General features: G+C 53.0%; 1 protein-coding gene across 2 annotated transcripts; it reads right to left on the bottom strand.

The window, feature by feature from the left end:
• Nucleotides 1-219: 219 nt before the first annotated feature.
• Nucleotides 220-14,804, bottom strand: tars2 (threonyl-tRNA synthetase 2, mitochondrial). Of its 2 annotated transcripts, none has more exons than XM_088905157.1 (18): nt 14,102-14,804; nt 13,100-13,278; nt 12,006-12,126; nt 8,031-8,152; nt 7,548-7,665; nt 6,976-7,040; nt 6,223-6,301; nt 5,894-6,037; nt 5,701-5,799; nt 4,396-4,562; nt 3,913-4,075; nt 2,714-2,851; nt 2,413-2,490; nt 2,003-2,103; nt 1,653-1,754; nt 1,342-1,414; nt 719-833; nt 220-424 (listed from the first exon to the last, which is right to left on the bottom strand). In XM_088905157.1, exons 1-18 carry the CDS (start codon nt 14,183-14,185, stop codon nt 276-278), a joined length of 2,097 nt encoding a protein of 698 aa, XP_088761283.1. In that variant the 5' UTR covers nt 14,186-14,804; the 3' UTR covers nt 220-275. The 2 variants fall into 2 exon arrangements, with proteins under 2 accessions (XP_088761283.1, XP_088761282.1); XM_088905156.1 differs by having other exon boundaries at nt 13,100-13,284; nt 14,102-14,803.
• Between the last annotated feature and the right edge of the window lie 5,626 nt (nt 14,805-20,430).

Below are 20,430 nucleotides of genomic sequence, written 5' to 3'. Positions count from 1 at the left end.
TTGCCCAAGTCAAACCAGGGTACAACTTTAGGACCAGCAGGAGGTGCATTGAAGATCTAGAGCAGGAGACGTGTCTTTACACTAAGGGCAGCGGGTGTCAGCAGCTCACTGGAATCCTTCAGGAAAAATTTGAGATGGGATTCTGAGATCGATGAACTGGAGTCTCTTAGCTGCTCTTATCAGCTTGAGACAGGAAGGCAATGAAACAGCCACAGCGCCTTTAAACACCAGCCTGCTTTATTTGACAGTGAAGCAGACAGCAGAACCGGAGCGGATCAGAACTCATCCTCAGCCCCAGCGGTCCGGCTGTCTCGCAGAACCCTCAGGCGCTCCAGAGTGTCCTTCAGCCCCCGCTGGCCAAACTGCTGTCCACTCCTCGTCCGCACACTGACTGTGCCTGTGGACATCTCCTTCTCCCCCACCACTGAGAGAGACAGACAGGGGGGAGACAGAGGAGAGAGAGAGAGACGTAGGGGAGAGAGAGAGGAGAAAGAGAGATGGGGGAGAGAGACAGAAGGAGAGAAAGAGAGGCAGAGAGACGGAAAAGAGAGAGAGAGAAGGATTGAACTCAACACAGCACCCTCACACAGCAGGAGCTCAGACTAACAGACCCTGCACGGCACCCAGCACTGCGCCCTGAGGCTTCCTTGCTAATCACAACCCTGCCCATCTCTCTGCTCGGACACGTGTGCCTACTCCGGATCTCCGAATCCCTTACCCAGTATGAAGTTGTACTGGCCCAGCTGGGCCCTGCGGATCTTCCTGCTGAGAGAGGCGCCACGGTCCAGGTCCACTTCCACCTGGAAACCCGCCTCCTGGAACTGACGCACCACCTTGGCACAGGGAGAGAGAGGGAGAGAGAGGCTGTTTTTACTCTTAAGAACCCTGAAGTAAGCAGAGAGGAGGAGCTAAAAAAAAGAGGAGAGGCGGGGTCAAAACATGGGGAGGGGTGGGGCATAAGAGAGGGGGCGGAGTGAATCGGGATAAGGGTGTGGAATAACGCAGGGGGCGGGGTGAGAGAGGGAGGAAGTTGAAACAGGAAGTGGGGTGGGGTATAACGCAGGGGGCGGGGTGAGAGAGGAAGTTGAAACAGGAAGTGGGGTGGGGTATAACGCAGGGGGCGGGGTGAGAGAGAGAGAGGCGGGTGGAAACACACAGTGGGGCGGGGTGAAGCTGGGAGAGGGGCTGACAGTGACGGAGGGGCCGCTGGTCGGCCACAGAAGAGCTGAGCAGCTGTGTGCAGTGCGGTGTGTTGCACAGTCATACACACAGCCCAGGCACAACACACTGGAGAGCCTAGGGACGGTGATGCTGTGGAGCGAACAGGGCAGATATGCCTACCTCCTGTGCATAGTCCTCGGTGCTGCCCCCTACAGGAATGACCATGACCTGCGCAGGGGAGAGCCACAGTGGCCTGGAAGGACAGACAGACACAGTCAGACACCCCAACCCTGACAGGCTAATGGACAGACACCCCAACACAATAACAGACAACACCCCAACCCTGACAGGCTAACGGACAGGCAGCCCGACACGCTCACGGACAGACACCCCAACACAATAACAGACAACACCCTGACCTCGACCCCGACACACTAACGGGTAGACACCCCTGCTCCCAACATTCTTACAGACAGACTGCATACTAATACCATTTTCCCCCGTAGTTCTCTGCCAATATGGCGATCATCCTCTCCACAGAGCCCAGAATCGCTCTGTGTATCATCACTGGCCTTCCCAGCTCCCCATCAGGCCTGAGAGAGGGACAGACAGGAGAGAGGAGGGAGGGACAGAGGAGAGAGGGACAGGAGAGGGACAGGAGAGATACACTGTGAGTATGGAGAAGCTGTACAGCAGGGACCCTGCTCCCGGCTCGGCCCCTGACCCCTGTGTCCTGGGAGAGTGCCTGACCCCCCTGATGGCGCCCAGATCTGCTCCCGAGAGTAACAAAGAGCTCCTGGACCCCTCGGGTGGCCAAGCTCGGGGTACCCGCACTACTCACCCCGTGTAGTGAAGGTCGAATCTGATTGGCAGCTGGAAGTCCAGTTGGATGGTGGCGCACTGGTGGTGGCGGCCAATGGCATCTTTAATCTGAATGTCGATCTGGGCAGAGATAAAACGTGTTGAGACCATCAGAAGGGTCACAAATGACAGCTGGCCTTGTGGATCATCCAGCTCGTCGTGCTGCTGGCAAATAACCCCTCCCAGATCCAGGCACAAAAAAGAAACTGGCTTCAACAGCATGGCTGGGCAGCCTGTTCCACACTCCCACCACCCTTTGTGTACAGTAGTGCCTCCTGTCCTGAGTGGAGGATTTCACAAAGCTGTTTCTTGAAAGAAACCAGAGAATTGGCTTTGACAGCATGGCTGGGCAGCCTGTTCCAGTGGCCGGTGTGCTGCCTGTGCTCTCACCTTGGGGCCGTAGAAGGCGCCGTCCCCAGGGCTGAGCTCCCAGGGATGGCCGAACTGCTCCAGGCTCTTCTGCAGCTGCTGCATTGATCAGGGAGAGAGAGAGTGAGTCAGGCCTGCAGCTTCCAGTTCAAACCCCACTCACAGCTCCCCTGCCCCCCCTCAATCCTCCTGCCCAGTACCCCCTCAATCCCCCTGTCCCTGTCCCCCCTCAATCCTCCTGCCCAGTACCCCCTCAATCCTCCTGCCCAGTACCCCCTCAATCCTCCTGTCCTTGCCCCCTGCCCCCCTCCCTCGCTCTCACCCCCTCAGCAGTGTCCCAGAGCGCAGGGTCCCCCAGGCAGGGAGAGGGCCGGGTGGACAGCAGCAGGCGGTAGGAGAATCCAAACACACTGTAGACACTGTGGAGGAACTGGAGACACGCGCTGATCTCCCGCTCCAGCTGAGAGAGAGAGGGGTTAATACAGACACTCCAGTACATTAACACTGCACTGAGAGAGGGGTTCATACAGACACACTGACTGGACACTCCAGTACATTAACACTGCACTGAGAGAGAGGGGTTCATACAGACACACTAACTGGACACTCCAGTACATTAACACTGCACAGAGAGAGGGGTTCATACAGACACACTGACTGGACACTCCAGTACATTAACACTGCACTGAGAGAGAGAGGGGTTAATACAGACACACTGACTGACTGGACACTCCAGTACATTAACACTGCACTGAGAGAGAGGGGTTAATACAGACACACTGACTGGACACTCCAGTACATTAACACTGCACTGAGAGAGAGGGGTTAATACAGACACACTGACTGGACACTCCAGTACATTAACACTGCACTGAGAGAGAGGGGTTAATACAGACACACTGACTGGACACTCCAGTACATTAACACTGCACTGAGAGAGAGGGGTTAATACAGACACACTGACTGGACACTCCAGTACATTAACACTGCACTGAGAGAGAGGGGTTAATACAGACACACTGACTGGACACTCCAGTACATTAACACTGCACTGAGAGAGAGGGGTTAATACAGACACACTGACTGACTGGACACTCCAGTACATTAACACTGCACTGAGAGAGAGGGGTTCATACAGACACACTGACTGGACACTCCAGTACATTAACACTGCACTGAGAGAGAGGGGTTCATACAGACACACTGACTGGACACTCCAGTACATTAACACTGCACTGAGAGAGAGGGGTTACTACAGACACACTGACTGACTGGACACTCCAGTACATTAACACTGCACTGAGAGAGAGGGGTTCATACAGACACACTGACTGGACACTCCAGTACATTAACACTGCACTGAGAGAGAGAGGGGTTAATACAGACACACTGACTGACTGGACACTCCAGTACATTAACACTGCACTGAGAGAGAGGGGTTCATACAGACACACTGAGATAGAGTGTGTATTAACAGCAAGACACAGAAATGCTCCCCAGTGTTCTCAGAACCCCAAATACCTGCTCTGGGGTGCAGAAGATGTGGGCATCATCCTGCACGAAACGGCGGACTCGGGTCAGACCGGTGAGGGATCCCGACACCTCGTTCCTGTGCAGCGCCCCAAAATCAGCCCAGCGCAGAGGAAGTTCCCTCCAGGAGCGTGGGCGCTGGTCGAACATCAGGCTGAGAGGCAGAGAGTGACATCTGAACTGACTCCAGAGCCTGCTCCTCAGGGACTTACACTGTCCCCTGTCCCTGTCCTTCTCCCTGTCATCTGTCCCTCTCTCTGCGTCCCCTGTCCCTCTCCCTGTGTCCTGTGTCCCCTGTCCCCTCTCCCTCTCCCTCTCCCCTCTCTCTGTGTCCCCTGTCCCTCTCTCTCTCCCTGTCCCCTCTCTCTGTGTCCCCTGTCCCCTCTCCCTGTGTCCCCTGTCCCCTGTCCCTCTCTCTATCCCTGTCCCCTGTTCCTCTCTTCCATGTCTCTCAGCCTCGCTCTTCTCTCTCACCAGTGTGCAGGGCAGTTCATGGGCTTCAGTGCGAAGGTGTCTCTCTCGCTTTTGAATGTGAACATGTTTTCGCTGTAGTGCTCCCAATGTCCTGAACGCTCCCACAAGCGAGCGCTGAACACTGTGGGAGTCACCACCTCCGAGAAGCCCCTCCGGCAGTACTCACTCTGAAAGAGATGGAGAACTGGTTGTACAGCAGCACTGCCCTGGGTTCAACTGCAGCTGTAGGCAAGTACAACAATTATACTGTACAACACTACTGTACACTGCGCTGTACCTTGATGAAGTCAGTCAGGGTGTTGTACACCGAGCTGTACCTTGACGAAGTCAGTCAGGGTGTTGTACACTGCACTGTACCTTGATGAAGTCAGTCAGGGTGTTGTACACTGCTGTACCTTGATGAAGTCAGTCAGGGTGTTGTACACTGCACCGTACCTTGATGAAGTCAGTCAGGGTGTTGTACACTATGCTGTACCTTGATGAAGTCAGTCAGGGTGTTGTACACCGAGCTGTACCTTGATGAAGTCAGTCAGGGTGTTGTACACCGAGCTGTACCTTGATGAAGTCAGTCAGGGTGTTGTACACCGAGCTGTACCTTGATGAAGTCAGTCAGGGTGTTGTACACCGCACTGTACCTTGATGAAGTCAGTCAGGGTGTTGTACACCGCGCTGTACCTTCATGAAGTCAGTCAGGGTGTTGTACACCGCGCTGTACCTTGATGAAGTCAGTCAGGGTGTTGTACACCGCGCTGTACCTTGATGAAGTCAGTCAGGGTGTTGTACACTGCTGTACCTTGATGAAGTCAGTCAGGGTGTTGTACACCGCACTGTACCTTGATGAAGTCAGTCAGGGTGTTGTACACCGCGCTGTACCTTGATGAAGTCAGTCAGGGTGTTGTACACCGCGCTGTACCTTGATGAAGTCAGTCAGGGTGTTGTACACCGCGCTGTACCTTGATGAAGTCAGTCAGGGTGTTGTACACTGCTGTACCTTGATGAAGTCAGTCAGGGTGTTGTACACCGCGCTGTACCTTGATGAAGTCAGTCAGGGTGTTGTACACTGCTGTACCTTGATGAAGTCAGTCAGGGTGTTGTACACCGCGCTGTACCTTGATGAAGTCAGTCAGGGTGTTGTACACCGCGCTGTACCTTGATGAAGTCAGTCAGGGTGTTGTACACTGCTGTACCTTGATGAAGTCAGTCAGGGTGTTGTACACCGCGCTGTACCTTGATGAAGTCAGTCAGGGTGTTGTACACTGCTGTACCTTGATGAAGTCAGTCAGGGTGTTGTACACCACGCTGTACCTTGATGAAGTCAGTCAGGGTGTTGTAGATATGTGCCCCCTTGGGAAGGAAGAAGCAGCTGCCTGGACTGACATCATGGAAGAAGAACAGCTCCTGATCCTGCAGTCAGACAAGACACACGATCAGAAATACACAGACACAACCAGACATTCTCAGTCACTGGCCCTGCTCTCCACCTCACTGCCCACCTCACCTTCCCAATTCGGCGATGGTCTCGTCTCCTGGCCTCCTCCTGGTCTCTCTCCCACTTCCTCAGCTGCTCCTCCCCTGGGAAGGATACGCCTGACACCCTGTGGACCCTCTGACCATCTGCTCCCCCCCAATCCACTGTCGACACCTGAGAGAGAGGGGTTACTACAGACACACTGACTGGACACTCCAGTACATTAACACTGCACTGAGAGAGAGAGGGGTTAATACAGACACACTGACTGGACACTCCAGTACATTAACACTGCACTGAGAGAGAAACAGGAAAAGAGGTTGGGAAAGAGGAAGAGACAGAGTTGTAGTGAAACTGACCTGGAGGAGCTGCAGGACCTTCAGTCTGCTTGTGTTTGTGATGTGAGGACCAGAGCACAGAGTCACCAGACTGCCACACCTGTACACACACAGCACAGAGTCACCAGACTGCCACACCTGTACACACACAGCACAGAGTCACCAGACTGCCACACCTGCACACACACAGCACAGAGTCACCAGACTGCCACACCTGAACACACACAGCACAGAGTCACCAGACTGCCACACCTGCACACACAGCACAGAGTCACCAGACTGCCACACCTGAACACACACAGCACAGAGTCACCAGACTGCCACACCTGCACACACACACAGCACAGAGTCACCAGACTGCCACACCTGCACACACACACAGCACAGAGTCACCAGACTGCCACACCTGCACACACACACAGCACAGAGTCACCAGACTGCCACACCTGCACACACACACAGCACAGAGTCACCAGACTGCCACACTTGCACACACACACAGCACAGAGTCACCAGACTGCCACACCTGCACACACACACACAGCACAGAGTCACCAGACTGCCACACCTGCACACACACACACAGCACAGAGTCACCAGACTGCCACACCTGCGCACACACACACACACACACACACACACACACACACACAGCACAGAGTCACCAGACTGCCACACCTGCACACACACACACAGCACAGAGCCTCCTGTCCCCTGTGCTGACCTGTGGTGTCTCTGACCTGTCCACTTGTACTGAACAGCAGTATCTCTGACCTGTAGACTGTAGCTGTGGGCCCAGATGCCTGTGTCTCTATTGTCTCCATCACAAACTTGTTGTGCTGTAAAAGAGATGGACAGAACATAAGGTCTGGCACCATCCAGAGGCTGTAAAAGCACTGACAGCATGTGTGTGTAGTTAATAAAAGTCTCTCCCAGTATGTCGCTCTTCTTCAAATGAGATGAATGGTGGTTCTGAAGTCTCGATTCCACAATAAAGGAAACCAATCAATCAATTAAGATCAATCAGCAGAACCTTCCAAACAAATAAGACTGCAAATGTCTTCAATAAGATGACTGAGTCAGGTACTCTTTCAGTCATCAGGCATTTTTTATAGAATACACTCATGATGCTGTGTTTAAGCACATCAAGGAGTTCATAAAGTTTCTACTGCAATTACCAGAAGAAAGATTATTGATCAAAAGCAGAACAATGGCGCCACCTGGAGGTGACGTCATGGAGAAGCAGCCAGCTCTGATGGTCACAGAGAGGTTATTGAATCCAATCCATCTGCCCTGGATGGAAGCCAGAGATTTCCAACAGAAGGACAGGGAGTGAAGTCCAGTACCTTGAACAGCTCCCTCAGCTCATCCTGGCTGACCTCCAGTCTGATAAATGGCACCTTCTGGGAGACAATGCGTCTGCAGCCCTTCTCTATAGAGGAGAGGTCACTGCCTGAGAGAGAGCTGGAGAGAGAGAGGACACGAGCACACTGTCCACTGCGCTGCTCTACAGAGGACTGGACACGAGCACACTGTCCACTGCGCTGCTCTACAGAGGACTGGACACGAGCACACTGTCCACTGCGCTGCTCTACAGAGGACTGGACACGAGCACACTGTCCACTGCGCTGCTCTACAGAGGACTGGACACGAGCACACTGTCCACTGCGCTGCTCTACAGAGGACTGGACACGAGCACACTGTCCACTGCGCTGCTCTACAGAGGACTGGACACAAGCACACTGTCCACTGCGCTGCTCTACAGAGGACTGGACACGAGCACACTGTCCACTGCGCTGCTCTACAAGAGAGAGGAGGAGGTGACTGACCGTTGGTCCAGATGGACGTCACTGTAGAAGCCCGACTCTGTGCTGCCCAATCGACACAGAGAGCCGCCCCACTCCGAGATCAACACCCCTCCCAGCACACTGGCACTGGAGCGCCAGAACACCTGAGAGAGAACCAGAGTCTGAACACACTGCACACACTGAACACACTGGCACTGGAGCGCCAGAACACCTGAGAGAGAACCAGAGTCTGAACACACTGCACACACTGAACACACTGGCACTGGAGCACCAGAACACCTGAGAGAGAACCAGAGTCTGAACACACTGCACACACTGAACACACTGGCACTGGAGCACCAGAACACCTGAGAGAGAACCAGAGTCTGAACACACTGCACACACTGAACACACTGGCACTGCAGCACCAGAACACCTGAGAGAGAACCAGAGTCTGAACACACTGCACACACTGAACACACTGGCACTGGAGCACCAGAACACCTGAGAGAGAACCAGAGTCTGAACACACTAAACACACTGAACACACTGGCACTGGAGCACCAGAACACCTGAGAGAGAACCAGAGTCTGAACACACTGCACACACTGAACACACTGGCACTGGAGCACCAGAACACCTGAGAGAGAACCAGAGTCTGAACACACTGCACACACTGAACACACTGGCACTGGAGCACCAGAACACCTGAGAGAGAACCAGAGTCTGAACACACTGCACACACTGAACACACTGGCACTGGAGCACCAGAACACCTGAGAGAGAACCAGAGTCTGAACACACTGCACACACTGAACACACTGGCACTGGAGCACCAGAACACCTGAGAGAGAACCAGAGTCTGAACACACTGCACACACTGAACACACTGGCACTGCAGCACCAGAACACCTGAGAGAGAACCAGAGTCTGAACACACTGCACACACTGAACACACTGGCACTGGAGCACCAGAACACCTGAGAGAGAACCAGAGTCTGAACACACTAAACACACTGAACACACTGGCACTGGAGCACCAGAACACCTGAGAGAGAACCAGAGTCTGAACACACTAAACACACTGAACACACTGGCACTGGAGCACCAGAACACCTGAGAGAGAACCAGAGTCTGAACACACTGCACACACTGAACACACTGGCACTGGAGCACCAGAACACCTGAGAGAGAACCAGAGTCTGAACACACTGCACACACTGAACACACTGGCACTGGAGCACCAGAACACCTGAGAGAGAACCAGAGTCTGAACACACTGCACACACTGAACACACTGGCACTGGAGCACCAGAACACCTGAGAGAGAACCAGAGTCTGAACACACTGCACACACTGAACACACTGGCACTGCAGCACCAGAACACCTGAGAGAGAACCAGAGTCTGAACACACTGCACACACTGAACACACTGGCACTGGAGCACCAGAACACCTGAGAGAGAACCAGAGTCTGAACACACTAAACACACTGAACACAGAGCGCACTGCACACACTGAACACACTGGCACTGGAGCACCAGAACACCTGAGAGAGAACCAGAGTCTGAACACACTGCACACACTGAACACACTGGCACTGGAGCACCAGAACACCTGAGAGAGAACCAGAGTCTGAACACACTAAACACACTGAACACAGAGCGCACTGCACACACTGAACACACTGGCACTGGAGCACCAGAACACCTGAGAGAGAACCAGAGTCTGAACACACTAAACACACTGAACACACTGGCACTGGAGCACCAGAACACCTGAGAGAGAACCAGAGTCTGAACACACTAAACACACTGAACACACTGGTACTGCAGCACCAGAACACCTGAGAGAGAACCAGAGTCTGAACACACTAAACACACTGAACACAGAGCACACTGCACACACTGAACACACTGGCACTGGAGCACCAGAACACCTGAGAGAGAACCAGAGTCTGAACACACTAAACACACTGAACACAGAGCACACTGCACACACTGAACACACTGGCACTGGAGCACCAGAACACCTGAGAGAGAACCAGAGTCTGAACACACTAAACACACTGAACACAGAGCGCACTGCACACACTGAACACACTGGTACTGCAGCACCAGAACACCTGAGAGAGAACCAGAGTCTGAACACACTAAACACACTGAACACAGAGCACACTGCACACACTGAACACACTGGCACTGGAGCACCAGAACACCTGAGAGAGAACCAGAGTCTGAACACACTAAACACACTGAACACAGAGCACACTGCACACACTGAACACACTGGCACTGGAGCACCAGAACACCTGAGAGAGAACCAGAGTCTGAACACACTAAACACACTGAACACAGAGCACACTGCACACACTGAACACACTGGTACTGCAGCACCAGAACACCTGAGAGAGAACCAGAGTCTGAACACACTAAACACACTGAACACAGAGCACACTGCACACACTGAACACACTGGCACTGCAGCACCAGAACACCTGAGAGAGAACCAGAGTCTGAACACACTAAACACACTGAACACAGAGCACACTGCACACACTGAACACACTGGCACTGCAGCACCAGAACACCTGAGAGAGAACCAGAGTCTGAACACACTAAACACACTGAACACAGAGCACACTGCACACACTGAACACACTGGCACTGGAGCACCAGAACACCTGAGAGAGAACCAGAGTCTGAACACACTAAACACACTGAACACACTGGCACTGGAGCACCAGAACACCTGAGAGAGAACCAGAGTCTGAACACACTAAACACACTGAACACACTGGCACTGGAGCACCAGAACACCTGAGAGAGAACCAGAGTCTGAACACACTGCACACACTGAACACACTGGCACTGGAGCACCAGAACACCTGAGAGAGAACCAGAGTCTGAACACACTGCACACACTGCACACACTGGCACTGGAGCACCAGAACACCTGAGAGAGAACCAGAGTCTGAACACACTAAACACACTGAACACAGAGCACACTGCACACACTGAACACACTGGTACTGCAGCACCAGAACACCTGAGAGAGAACCAGAGTCTGAACACACTAAACACACTGAACACAGAGCACACTGCACACACTGAACACACTGGCACTGGAGCACCAGAACACCTGAGAGAGAACCAGAGTCTGAACACACTAAACACACTGAACACAGAGCACACTGCACACACTGAACACACTGGCACTGGAGCACCAGAACACCTGAGAGAGAACCAGAGTCTGAACACACTAAACACACTGAACACAGAGCACACTGCACACACTGAACACACTGGCACTGGAGCACCAGAACACCTGAGAGAGAACCAGAGTCTGAACACACTAAACACACTGAACACAGAGCACACTGCACACACTGAACACACTGGTACTGCAGCACCAGAACACCTGAGAGAGAACCAGAGTCTGAACACACTAAACACACTGAACACAGAGCACACTGCACACACTGAACACACTGGTACTGCAGCACCAGAACACCTGAGAGAGAACCAGAGTCTGAACACACTAAACACACTGAACACAGAGCACACTGCACACACTGAACACACTGGTACTGCAGCACCAGAACACCTGAGAGAGAACCAGAGTCTGAACACACTAAACACACTGAACACAGAGCACACTGCACACACTGAACACACTGGTACTGCAGCACCAGAACACCTGAGAGAGAACCAGAGTCTGAACACACTAAACACACTGAACACAGAGCACACTGCACACACTGAACACACTGGTACTGCAGCACCAGAACACCTGAGAGAGAACCAGAGTCTGAACACACTAAACACACTGAACACAGAGCGCACTGCACACACTGAACACACTGGCACTGGAGCACCAGAACACCTGAGAGAGAACAAGAGTCTGAATACAGAGCACACTGCACACTGACACACTGCACACTGACAGTGAACACACGACAGACTGAACACAGAGAGTACTGCAGACAGAATGGCATCGACATTGGAGAGACAGCACCTCCTTCCCCTCTGTGCTGCTGAAACCCAGGAACTGCAGGTCACAGTCTGCCTCCAGGGGGCGCTCCAGGTCCCACAGCTGCCCACTGACCCGCGCCACTATAGGAGGGTCAGTCTCACACCTGTAACAACACAGCATAATCACAAACTCTACCAATAAACTAATGACCACAGAGTGACCACTGAACACACACTGCACACACTGTAATCACACACTCTACCAATAAACCCTAATGACCACAGAGTGACCACTGAACACACACTGCACACACTGTAATCACACACTCTACCAATAAACCCTAATGACCACAGAGTGACCACTGAACACACACTGCACACACTGTAATCACACACTCTACCAATAAAGCCTAATGACCACAGAGTGACCACTGAACACACACTGCACACACTGTAATCACACACTCTACCAATAAAGCCTAATGACCACAGTGACCACTGAACACACACTGCACACACTGTAATCACACACTCTACCAATAAACCCTAATGAACACAGAGTTACCACTGAACACACACTGCACACACTGTAATCACACACTCTACCAATAAACCCTAATGACCACAGAGTGACCACTGAACACACACTGCACACACTGTAATCACACACTCTACCAATAAACCCTAATGAACACAGAGTGACCACTGAACACACACTGCACACACTGTAATCACACACTCTACCAATAAAGCCTAATGACCACAGAGTTACCACTGAACACACACTGCACACACTGTAATCACACACTCTACCAATAAACCCTAATGACCACAGAGTTACCACTGAACACACACTGCACACACTGTAATCACACACTCTACCAATAAAGCCTAATGACCACAGAGTGACCACTGAACACACACTGCACACACTGTAATCACACACTACTAAAAAACCCTAATGACCACAGAGTGACCACTGAACACACACACTGCACCTTGACACTCTGAACACACTGCGCACTGACACTCTGAACACACTGCGCACTGACACTCTGATACAGTGATAGAGTGTGTTTGGCATCTGCACACTGTAGAGAGAGACACCACAGCGGGCGGGCTGGCGCTGGGCTGTACCGGGCCTGCCGGGCGATGTCCAGTGGTCGGGTCACCCCGGCCTTGCCCTCCAGCGTCACCCCATCAGGAAGAGTGACCCGCAGAGATCGTGCCCTCGCTGCCCTCGCCGCCTGGCGGGCACTCTGCCTCTCTAGCAGGGCGTCAAAGACACGCAGGCTCTCCGACACGGACTGGGACAACTGCCCCTGGACAGGGACAGGGAGACCAGAGGAGAGAGAGAGAAAGAGAGGTGGACACAACAGAGAAGAGCACTATTAGACTCACCAGGAACACACATGGGAACACAGCCTGACACACTGGAGCCCCACAGACACCCCTCCCATCTGCCTGGGTTTCACAACCTCCTCCCCTTCACACACGACAAACAGAGCCGCCATCAATATCATCATTACTGCTAGGGCAGTGCTGTCAGTCAGACTCCCAGTGCACAGCAGTCTGATCCACTCCAGGTTTTACAGTGCTGTCAGTCAGACTCCCAGTGCACAGCAGTCTGATCCACTCCAGGTGTTACAGTGCTGTCAGTCAGACTCCCAGTGCACAGCAGTCTGATCCACTCCAGGTTTTACAGAGCTGTCAGTCAGACTCCCAGTGCACAGCAGTCTGATCCACTCCAGGTTTTACAGAGCTGTCAGTCAGATTCCAAGTGCACAGCAGTCTGATCCACTCCAGGTTTTACAGAGCTGTCCGTCAGATTCCCATTGCACAGCAGTCTGATCCACTCCAGGTTTTACAGAGCTGTCAGTCAGACTCCCAGTGCACAGCAGCCTGATCCACTCCAGGTTTTACAGTGCTGTCAGTCAGACTCCCAGTGCACAGCAGTCTGATCCACTCCAGGTTTTACAGTGCTGTCAGTCAGATTCCCAGCGCACAGCAGTCTGATCCATGCCAGCCTTTCTGGCGCTTGGCCAGGCATACGAAGCTACTGCAGAACCTGGAACGGATCAGACTGCTGTGGAAGGGGTTTTGTGTCTTAAGTAATTAATGTGTATTTTATTAGCCTACCTGCAGCACCCGGCAATATCGCCTCTGTCGAGCGGCAGGGGCTACGGTCACGGAGGGGATCGCTTTTAACACAGCAGACAACATCGCGATCTAAGCTCCGTCATAAAGGCATCGCACTTCTGTCGCACATGGCCTCTCCCCGAGCTTCTGTCCCTACCGCACAAGTCACTCTCGCACCATCTGCGCCGCCATGACACCGGAAACCCCTCAAAAAAACGCTGATTGGCCGAGAGCAAAAAGAGGGAAAGGTGGGCGGTGCCACTTTCAGGAAGGCCACTCAGACAGCGAGCAAACACAAACAGTACGCCCTGCCCTGCTAGAGCTGTGCAGTTCTGGCCACCGATTGGATGAAGGGCGATGGGCGGTGCGAATCAGTCCTCTTACCCAATCAGACCTCGGCGCTGGGCAGGAATCTGCGCAGTCAAAGAACGCACCGCTGCATTACAAGCCGGAGAAGCCGAGAGAAGGATGCGCAGCGGTTCCGACTGCAAACGCAGATTTGAAAAACAAGCGTTTTCGAGGAAAAATGAAATTTCATTCCGTTTTACTTGTTTCAGAAAAGGCGGACAACCCGATTTGTGTAGTGTTCGTACTCTAGGGGTGAACTATGCAGGCGACAGCGCTTGTGAAGTTACTTGGCCCACGCGGCTTGCATGGGAAGAGCCGAGCCGTGGAAGGTCCAAGCGCAGGCAGGACCACGGGGAGCACGGCCCCTCGCCCACACCCGACAGAACACGCGTGGCTGTGTACCCTTGCAACGCCCCCCGCCCCCCGCGCGCCATCTGGTGCGGCAGTGGCGCCACTCTGTGGCGGTCTTGCCGCCCCTAGGTCGCGGTCGTGCGTGGAACCGGCTTCTCACGCACCGCCCCCTCCCGTACCCGCGTGCCGAGTCTCGAAAACAGCGGGACCAAGCGGCTCCAGGGGCTCGAGTCCGACACCAGCTGGCGGGGTCGGTACCGGCCCGGTCCCGGGAGCCCGGGTCCCCAGAGCTCAGAGCTCGCGGTCCAACACGCGTGCAACTGGACCGTTTTAACGAAGTAAAAAAAAACAAGACTTTCAGGGTTCAGTCCAGACAGCTTTAGAAGTCATGGGAGTGAAACAGCACCCTCCCTGCAGACAAGCTTTGAAAAATCCCCAATCAAACAGGCAGGAAAAATCATATCAGATCCTTCCCACATCCTCAGCTCTGTATATCAACTTCTTCCTTCTGGAAAACGCTTTAGGGCTCCCAGATGTAAGTCAAACAGATACAAACAGCCCTGTGCTCCACTGTCCATTAGAGCTGTCAGTGCAAATGTCAAGGATGAACACAGTTTGGACTCTTACAACCCCCTCGAGTGCGAGATGTCTTGTGATGTGTTATAAATGTGACATGTTGTTCTGTTATACTGTACATGTGCAATAGAGTGATGTGCGGTGTTTTTCTCCTTTTTTGTAATAGAATAATGTGCAATGTTTTTCTTTTCTTGTTTGCATTCTATCTGAATGTACAGGAGCGCTGGGTGTCTTTCCCTCAGGGGACAGTAACATCTGCTCTGTTCTTCCCCGCCGACACCGCTGGCTCACCGCTGTCAGCGGCCGGTTGAAACGCTGTCTAGTTTAAGGGAGCGCCGAGGAGAAACACGGGTGTGTCCCTTCCCGGGCTGCATAGGGCACCCCGTTTTCAAACGACGTACTCTCCAGTGTACCCCCCTTTCTCAAGCGATCCACTCCACGGTGTACCCCGTTTTCCAAGCGAAGAAGTCTACAGCCTGCCCCCCTTTTCTCTACAACACACCCCCTTTTCAAGTGAAGTAATCTAGTGTACCCCATTTCTCAACTGATATGCTCCACAGCGTACCCCGTTTTCCAAGCAAAGTACAGCGTATCCCTTTTCCAAGTGAAGTACTCTAGTGTACCCCCCTTTTCAAGTACTTTACAGAGTACCCCATTTGTCAAGTGAGGTACTCTACACTGTACCCCCTTTTCAAGCAAATTACAGAATATCCCATTTTTCAACTCTACAACACACCTCCTTTTTTAAGTGAAGTAATATAGTGTACCCCTTTCTCAAGTGAGGTACTCTACAACATACCCAGTTTTTCAAGTGAAGCAATATATGGTGTACCCCATTTTTCAAGTAAAGTACAGCATACCCCTTTTCAAGTGATGTGCTCTACAACATACCCAGTTTTTCAAGTACGTGCACCACCTTTTCAAGTGACGTTCTCTATAGTGTACTCCATTTTTCAAGCAAAGTACAGTGCACCCCCCTTTTAAACTGATGTGATCTAAAGCATACCTTTGTTCAAGTAATTTAGTGTACCCCGTTTATCAAGTAGTGTACTCTACAACACCCCCCCCCCCAAAGCAGTCACTTTAGAGTGTACCCCCTTTTTCAAGTAGTGTACACTATGTGCACCCCTATCTGAGAGTGCATCTGCCATCATGGAAACTGACAGCAGGGACAGCGTGACACTGGGGGGGCGCACCCAGGAATCAGGTGAACCAGTTCCCCAGCTGCTGGTTCACGGGCTGAACCAGTTCCCCAGCTGCCGGTTCACGGGCTGAACCAGTTCCCCAGCTGCCGGTTCTCGGGCCGAAACAGTTCCCCAGCTGCCGGTTCACAGGCAGAACCAGTTCCCCAGCTGCCGGTTCACGAGTGGAAGCAGTTCCCCAGCTGCAGGTTCACGGGCGGAACCAGTTCCCCAGCTGCTGGTTCTCACTGGACGGCGAAGACTCTCTCTCTATGTTGTGTAAACCTCCTCGTGACGCTGATCGGTGTCCCTCTTCCTGCTCCAGGAGCGCCCCCTGCGGGCGACACCTGCACTCTCCCCGAGCCACAGTCCAGGCCCCCAGGCTCCCAGGAAAACAGCCACACAGGGGCGAAGCTCATCAGCAGGGGGTCACCGGAATGCCTGGCCATGCTCTCCTGCTAGATCCAAGCACCCCCTTGTCCCGGGACTCCACGGGCCCTGCCGGATTGCTGTCCCGTTGGGATGAGCCCACAGGAGGATCCCCGGACTTGATCGGTCACGCCGCACGAGCAGGCTGCCTTCAGGCACGGCGGACGGAGATCTGCTCCTGCCCAGACAGGGCCTCTTCACTGGCTCCCTGCCACTTCCTCGGTCTCCGTCTTCGCCAGAGGTGACCAAGCGGCCCGTCACAAGAAGTCAGTTTAATCCACAGTCCTTATTCTACAAACAAACGTGCACGTTCCTTTTGATACGCGGTATACTTCTGAAGACTGTGAAGAATCTGCTCCCCAAGATACACAGCTCACCGAGTGAGTGGACACCAGTGTTGTCAAATCTGTTTCTGAACAGGAGCCCACAGTGGATCAGTCCAGGCCACTCCACGGTCTTTCGGTGTTACTGAACAGGAGTCCACAGTGGATCAGTCCAGGCCACTCCACGGTCTTTCGGTGTTACTGAACAGGAGTCCACAGTGGATCAGTCCAGGCCACTCCACGGTCTTTCGGTGTTACTGAACAGGAGTCCACAGTGGATCAGTCCAGGCCACTCCACGGTCTTTCGGTGTTACTGAACAAGAGCCCACAGTGGATCAGTCCAGGCCACTTCACGGTCTTTCGGTGTTACTGAACAGGAGCCCACAGTGGATCAGTCCAGGCCACTCCACGGTCTTTCGGTGTTACTGAACAGGAGCCCACAGTGGATCAGTCCAGGCCACTCCACGGTCTTTCAGTGTTACTGAACAGGAGCCCACAGTGGATCAGTCCAGGCCACTCCACGGTCTTTCGGTGTTACTGAACAGGAGTCCACAGTGGATCAGTCCAGGCCACTCCACGGTCTTTCGGTGTTACTGAACAAGAGCCCACAGTGAATCAGTCCAGGCCACTCCACAGTCTTTCGGTGTTACTGAACAACTTGGCGATTCCAGAAAGATTGTCACAGGCCTGCTCTGGCTTATGGGGTAGGACCAGACCCCACTGTCACAGCAGTACACCAGTACAGGCGGCCCCCAGCTTGCCCCAGCTCAGTACTCCACTGTCAAATTCACAAACAAGCCTCACACCAGGAGGATATCGCTCGGGACACTCGCATTCAGAGCCTGTCTGCAGCAGCCAGCTCAGGAGGCCCTGGCCCACCCGCTCACAAACGCGAAACCTTGCGTTCACAACAGGCTGGGCGAAGCTGAGCTCATCGGGACAACTCTCCCCTGGTGCAGGCTACAATCTGACGGCAATCAGCACTGAGCAGGCCAGCTGTCAGACCACAGACAATTATTACGATATTTTAACATCTTCGGGGATTCCAGATCTCTGGAACTCCTCAGTAGTCGAAGGTTTGAAGATAAAACATCACAGCCCTTCAATGAGCCTATTGGCCCAATTTAGAAATAGAATAGCTTAAGAAATCCAGTCATTTTGAGCTTTCTTGGACTGATCCATCAGGATTCACTCTCAGCTCTCTCTCTCAGACTGATCAATCAGGAATCACTCCCAGTTCTCTCTCTCTCAGACTGATCAGTCAGGAATCACTCCCAGCTCTCTCTCTCAGACTGATCAATCAGGAATCACTCCCAGTTCTCTCTCTCAGACTGATCAGTCAGGATTCACTCCCAGCTCTCTCTCTCTCAGACTGATCAGTCAGGAATCACTCCCAGCTCTCTCTCTCTCAGACTGATCAGTCAGGAATCATTCCCAGCTCTCAGACTGATCAGTCAGGAATCACTCCCAGCTCTCTCTCTCTCAGACTGATCAGTCAGGAATCATTCCCAGCTCTCTCTCAGACTGATCAGTCAGGATTCACTCCCAGCTCTCTCTCAGACTGATCAATCAGGAATCACTCCCAGCTCTCTCTCAGACTGATCAATCAGGAATCACTCCCAGCTCTCTCTCAGACTGATCAATCAGGAATCACTCCCAGCTCTCTCTCAGACTGATCAGTCAGGATTCACTCCCAACTCTCTCTCTCTCAGACTGATCAATCAGGAATCACTCCCAGTTCTCTCTCTCTCAGACTGATCAGTCAGGATTCACTCCCAGCTCTCTCTCTCTCTCAGACTGATCAGTCAGGAATCACTCCCAGTTCTCTCTCTCTCAGACTGATCAGTCAGGAATCATTCCCAGCTCTCAGACTGATCAGTCAGGAATCACTCCCAGCTCTCTCTCTCTCAGACTGATCAATCAGGAATCACTCCCAGCTCTCTCTCTCAGACTGATCAATCAGGAATCACTCCCAGCTCTCTCTCTCTCAGACTGATCAGTCAGGAATCATTCCCAGCTCTCTCTCTCAGACTGATCAATCAGGGATCACTCTCAGGTTTCTCTCTCTCAGACTGATGAGTCAGAAATCACTCAGTTCTGGGAGAAACCGGACTGGGCTGCTGCAGGACCTCAGGGACACCAGAGGGGAGCTGATGTTCCTCTCCAGACACTTTCTGCTTCCTGTGCTTACAGCGATGTTCTGAGCAGAGCACATGCCCTGGGATGCAAATGCTTGTGAAACCAACCAGGAAGGGAAAAATATCGTCAGTCAACACTGACTGCCCAGTGCATTGCAAGAACAGGTCTGTTTGCTCGCGAGGGCTGAAGGGCTGCAAGACGCCGCTGGATACTCGGGGCTCTGCAGACACCGAGGACAACAGCAGGCAGGCATTCAGAATGCCACTGCTCCCCTCAAACACCGGCGTTTTACTTTGACGTCCAGGCAAAAAGCCAAAGGCAGCCATTTGGGAAACTCCGTCCTGCTGGAACGCGAGAGGACTGCCTCGCCTCAGTGGCGGGAAAGCCAGCAGGATGAGAGACTGAGGTCTGCGACACCCAGGACCCGCAGGACAGAATCAAAAGAAGACTGTATTCCCATCAAGCTCAACCCCCCCCCAGCCACGGAGATGAGGGAAGGCTCGAATGCCGAGTGTGATTAACAACACCTGCTTGGCTCTCCTCTTTAAAGACTACACTGAACCCAACTGAACCACAGCTCTGAGTTACCTTCACAAACAGTCCGACAGCTCTGGACTGTAGAGTTATAATCTGACCCGACCCAGAGTGGACAGGCGATCTCTGGGCTGTAGGGTCAGAGTATGACCCGACCAAGACTGGACCAGTGATCTCTGGACTGTAAGGTTCCACTATGACCCAGACTGGACCAGTGATCTCTGGACTGTAGGGTTACAGTGTGACCCAGACTGGACCAGTGATCTCTGGACTGTAGGGTTACAGTGTGACCCAGACAGGACCAGTGATCTCTGGACTGTAGGGTCAGAGTATGACCCGGGGCAGACTGGACCAGTGATCTCAAGACTGTAGGGTGACAGTGTGACCCGGCCCAGACTGAACCAGTGATCTCTGGACTGTAGGGTTACAATATGACCTGACCCAGATA

This window comes from Atractosteus spatula, chromosome 25, assembly GCF_055471065.1.
Source record: "Atractosteus spatula isolate fAtrSpa1 chromosome 25, fAtrSpa1.hap1, whole genome shotgun sequence".
NCBI classification, from domain to species: domain Eukaryota; kingdom Metazoa; phylum Chordata; class Actinopteri; order Semionotiformes; family Lepisosteidae; genus Atractosteus; species Atractosteus spatula.
The sequence above is the reverse complement of the archived record's forward strand: the minus strand, read 5'-3'. Positions and strand labels throughout refer to the sequence as shown.

What these genes read in the sequence shown, in the direction of transcription:
- tars2 (XM_088905156.1), bottom strand. Translation starts at nt 14,185, where the DNA reads ATGTTGTCTGCTGTGTTAAAAGCGATCCCCTCCGTGACCGTAGCCCCT. An exon ending in GCAGCACAGAGGGGAAGGAG is followed by an intron (nt 8,153 to 12,005) that starts GTGCTGTCTCTC and finishes GTTCTCTCTCAG; the next exon opens with GTGTTCTGGCGCTCCAGTGC. An exon ending in ATGAACTGCCCTGCACACTG is followed by an intron (nt 4,076 to 4,395) that starts GTGAGAGAGAAG and finishes TCTGCCTCTCAG; the next exon opens with CCTGATGTTCGACCAGCGCC.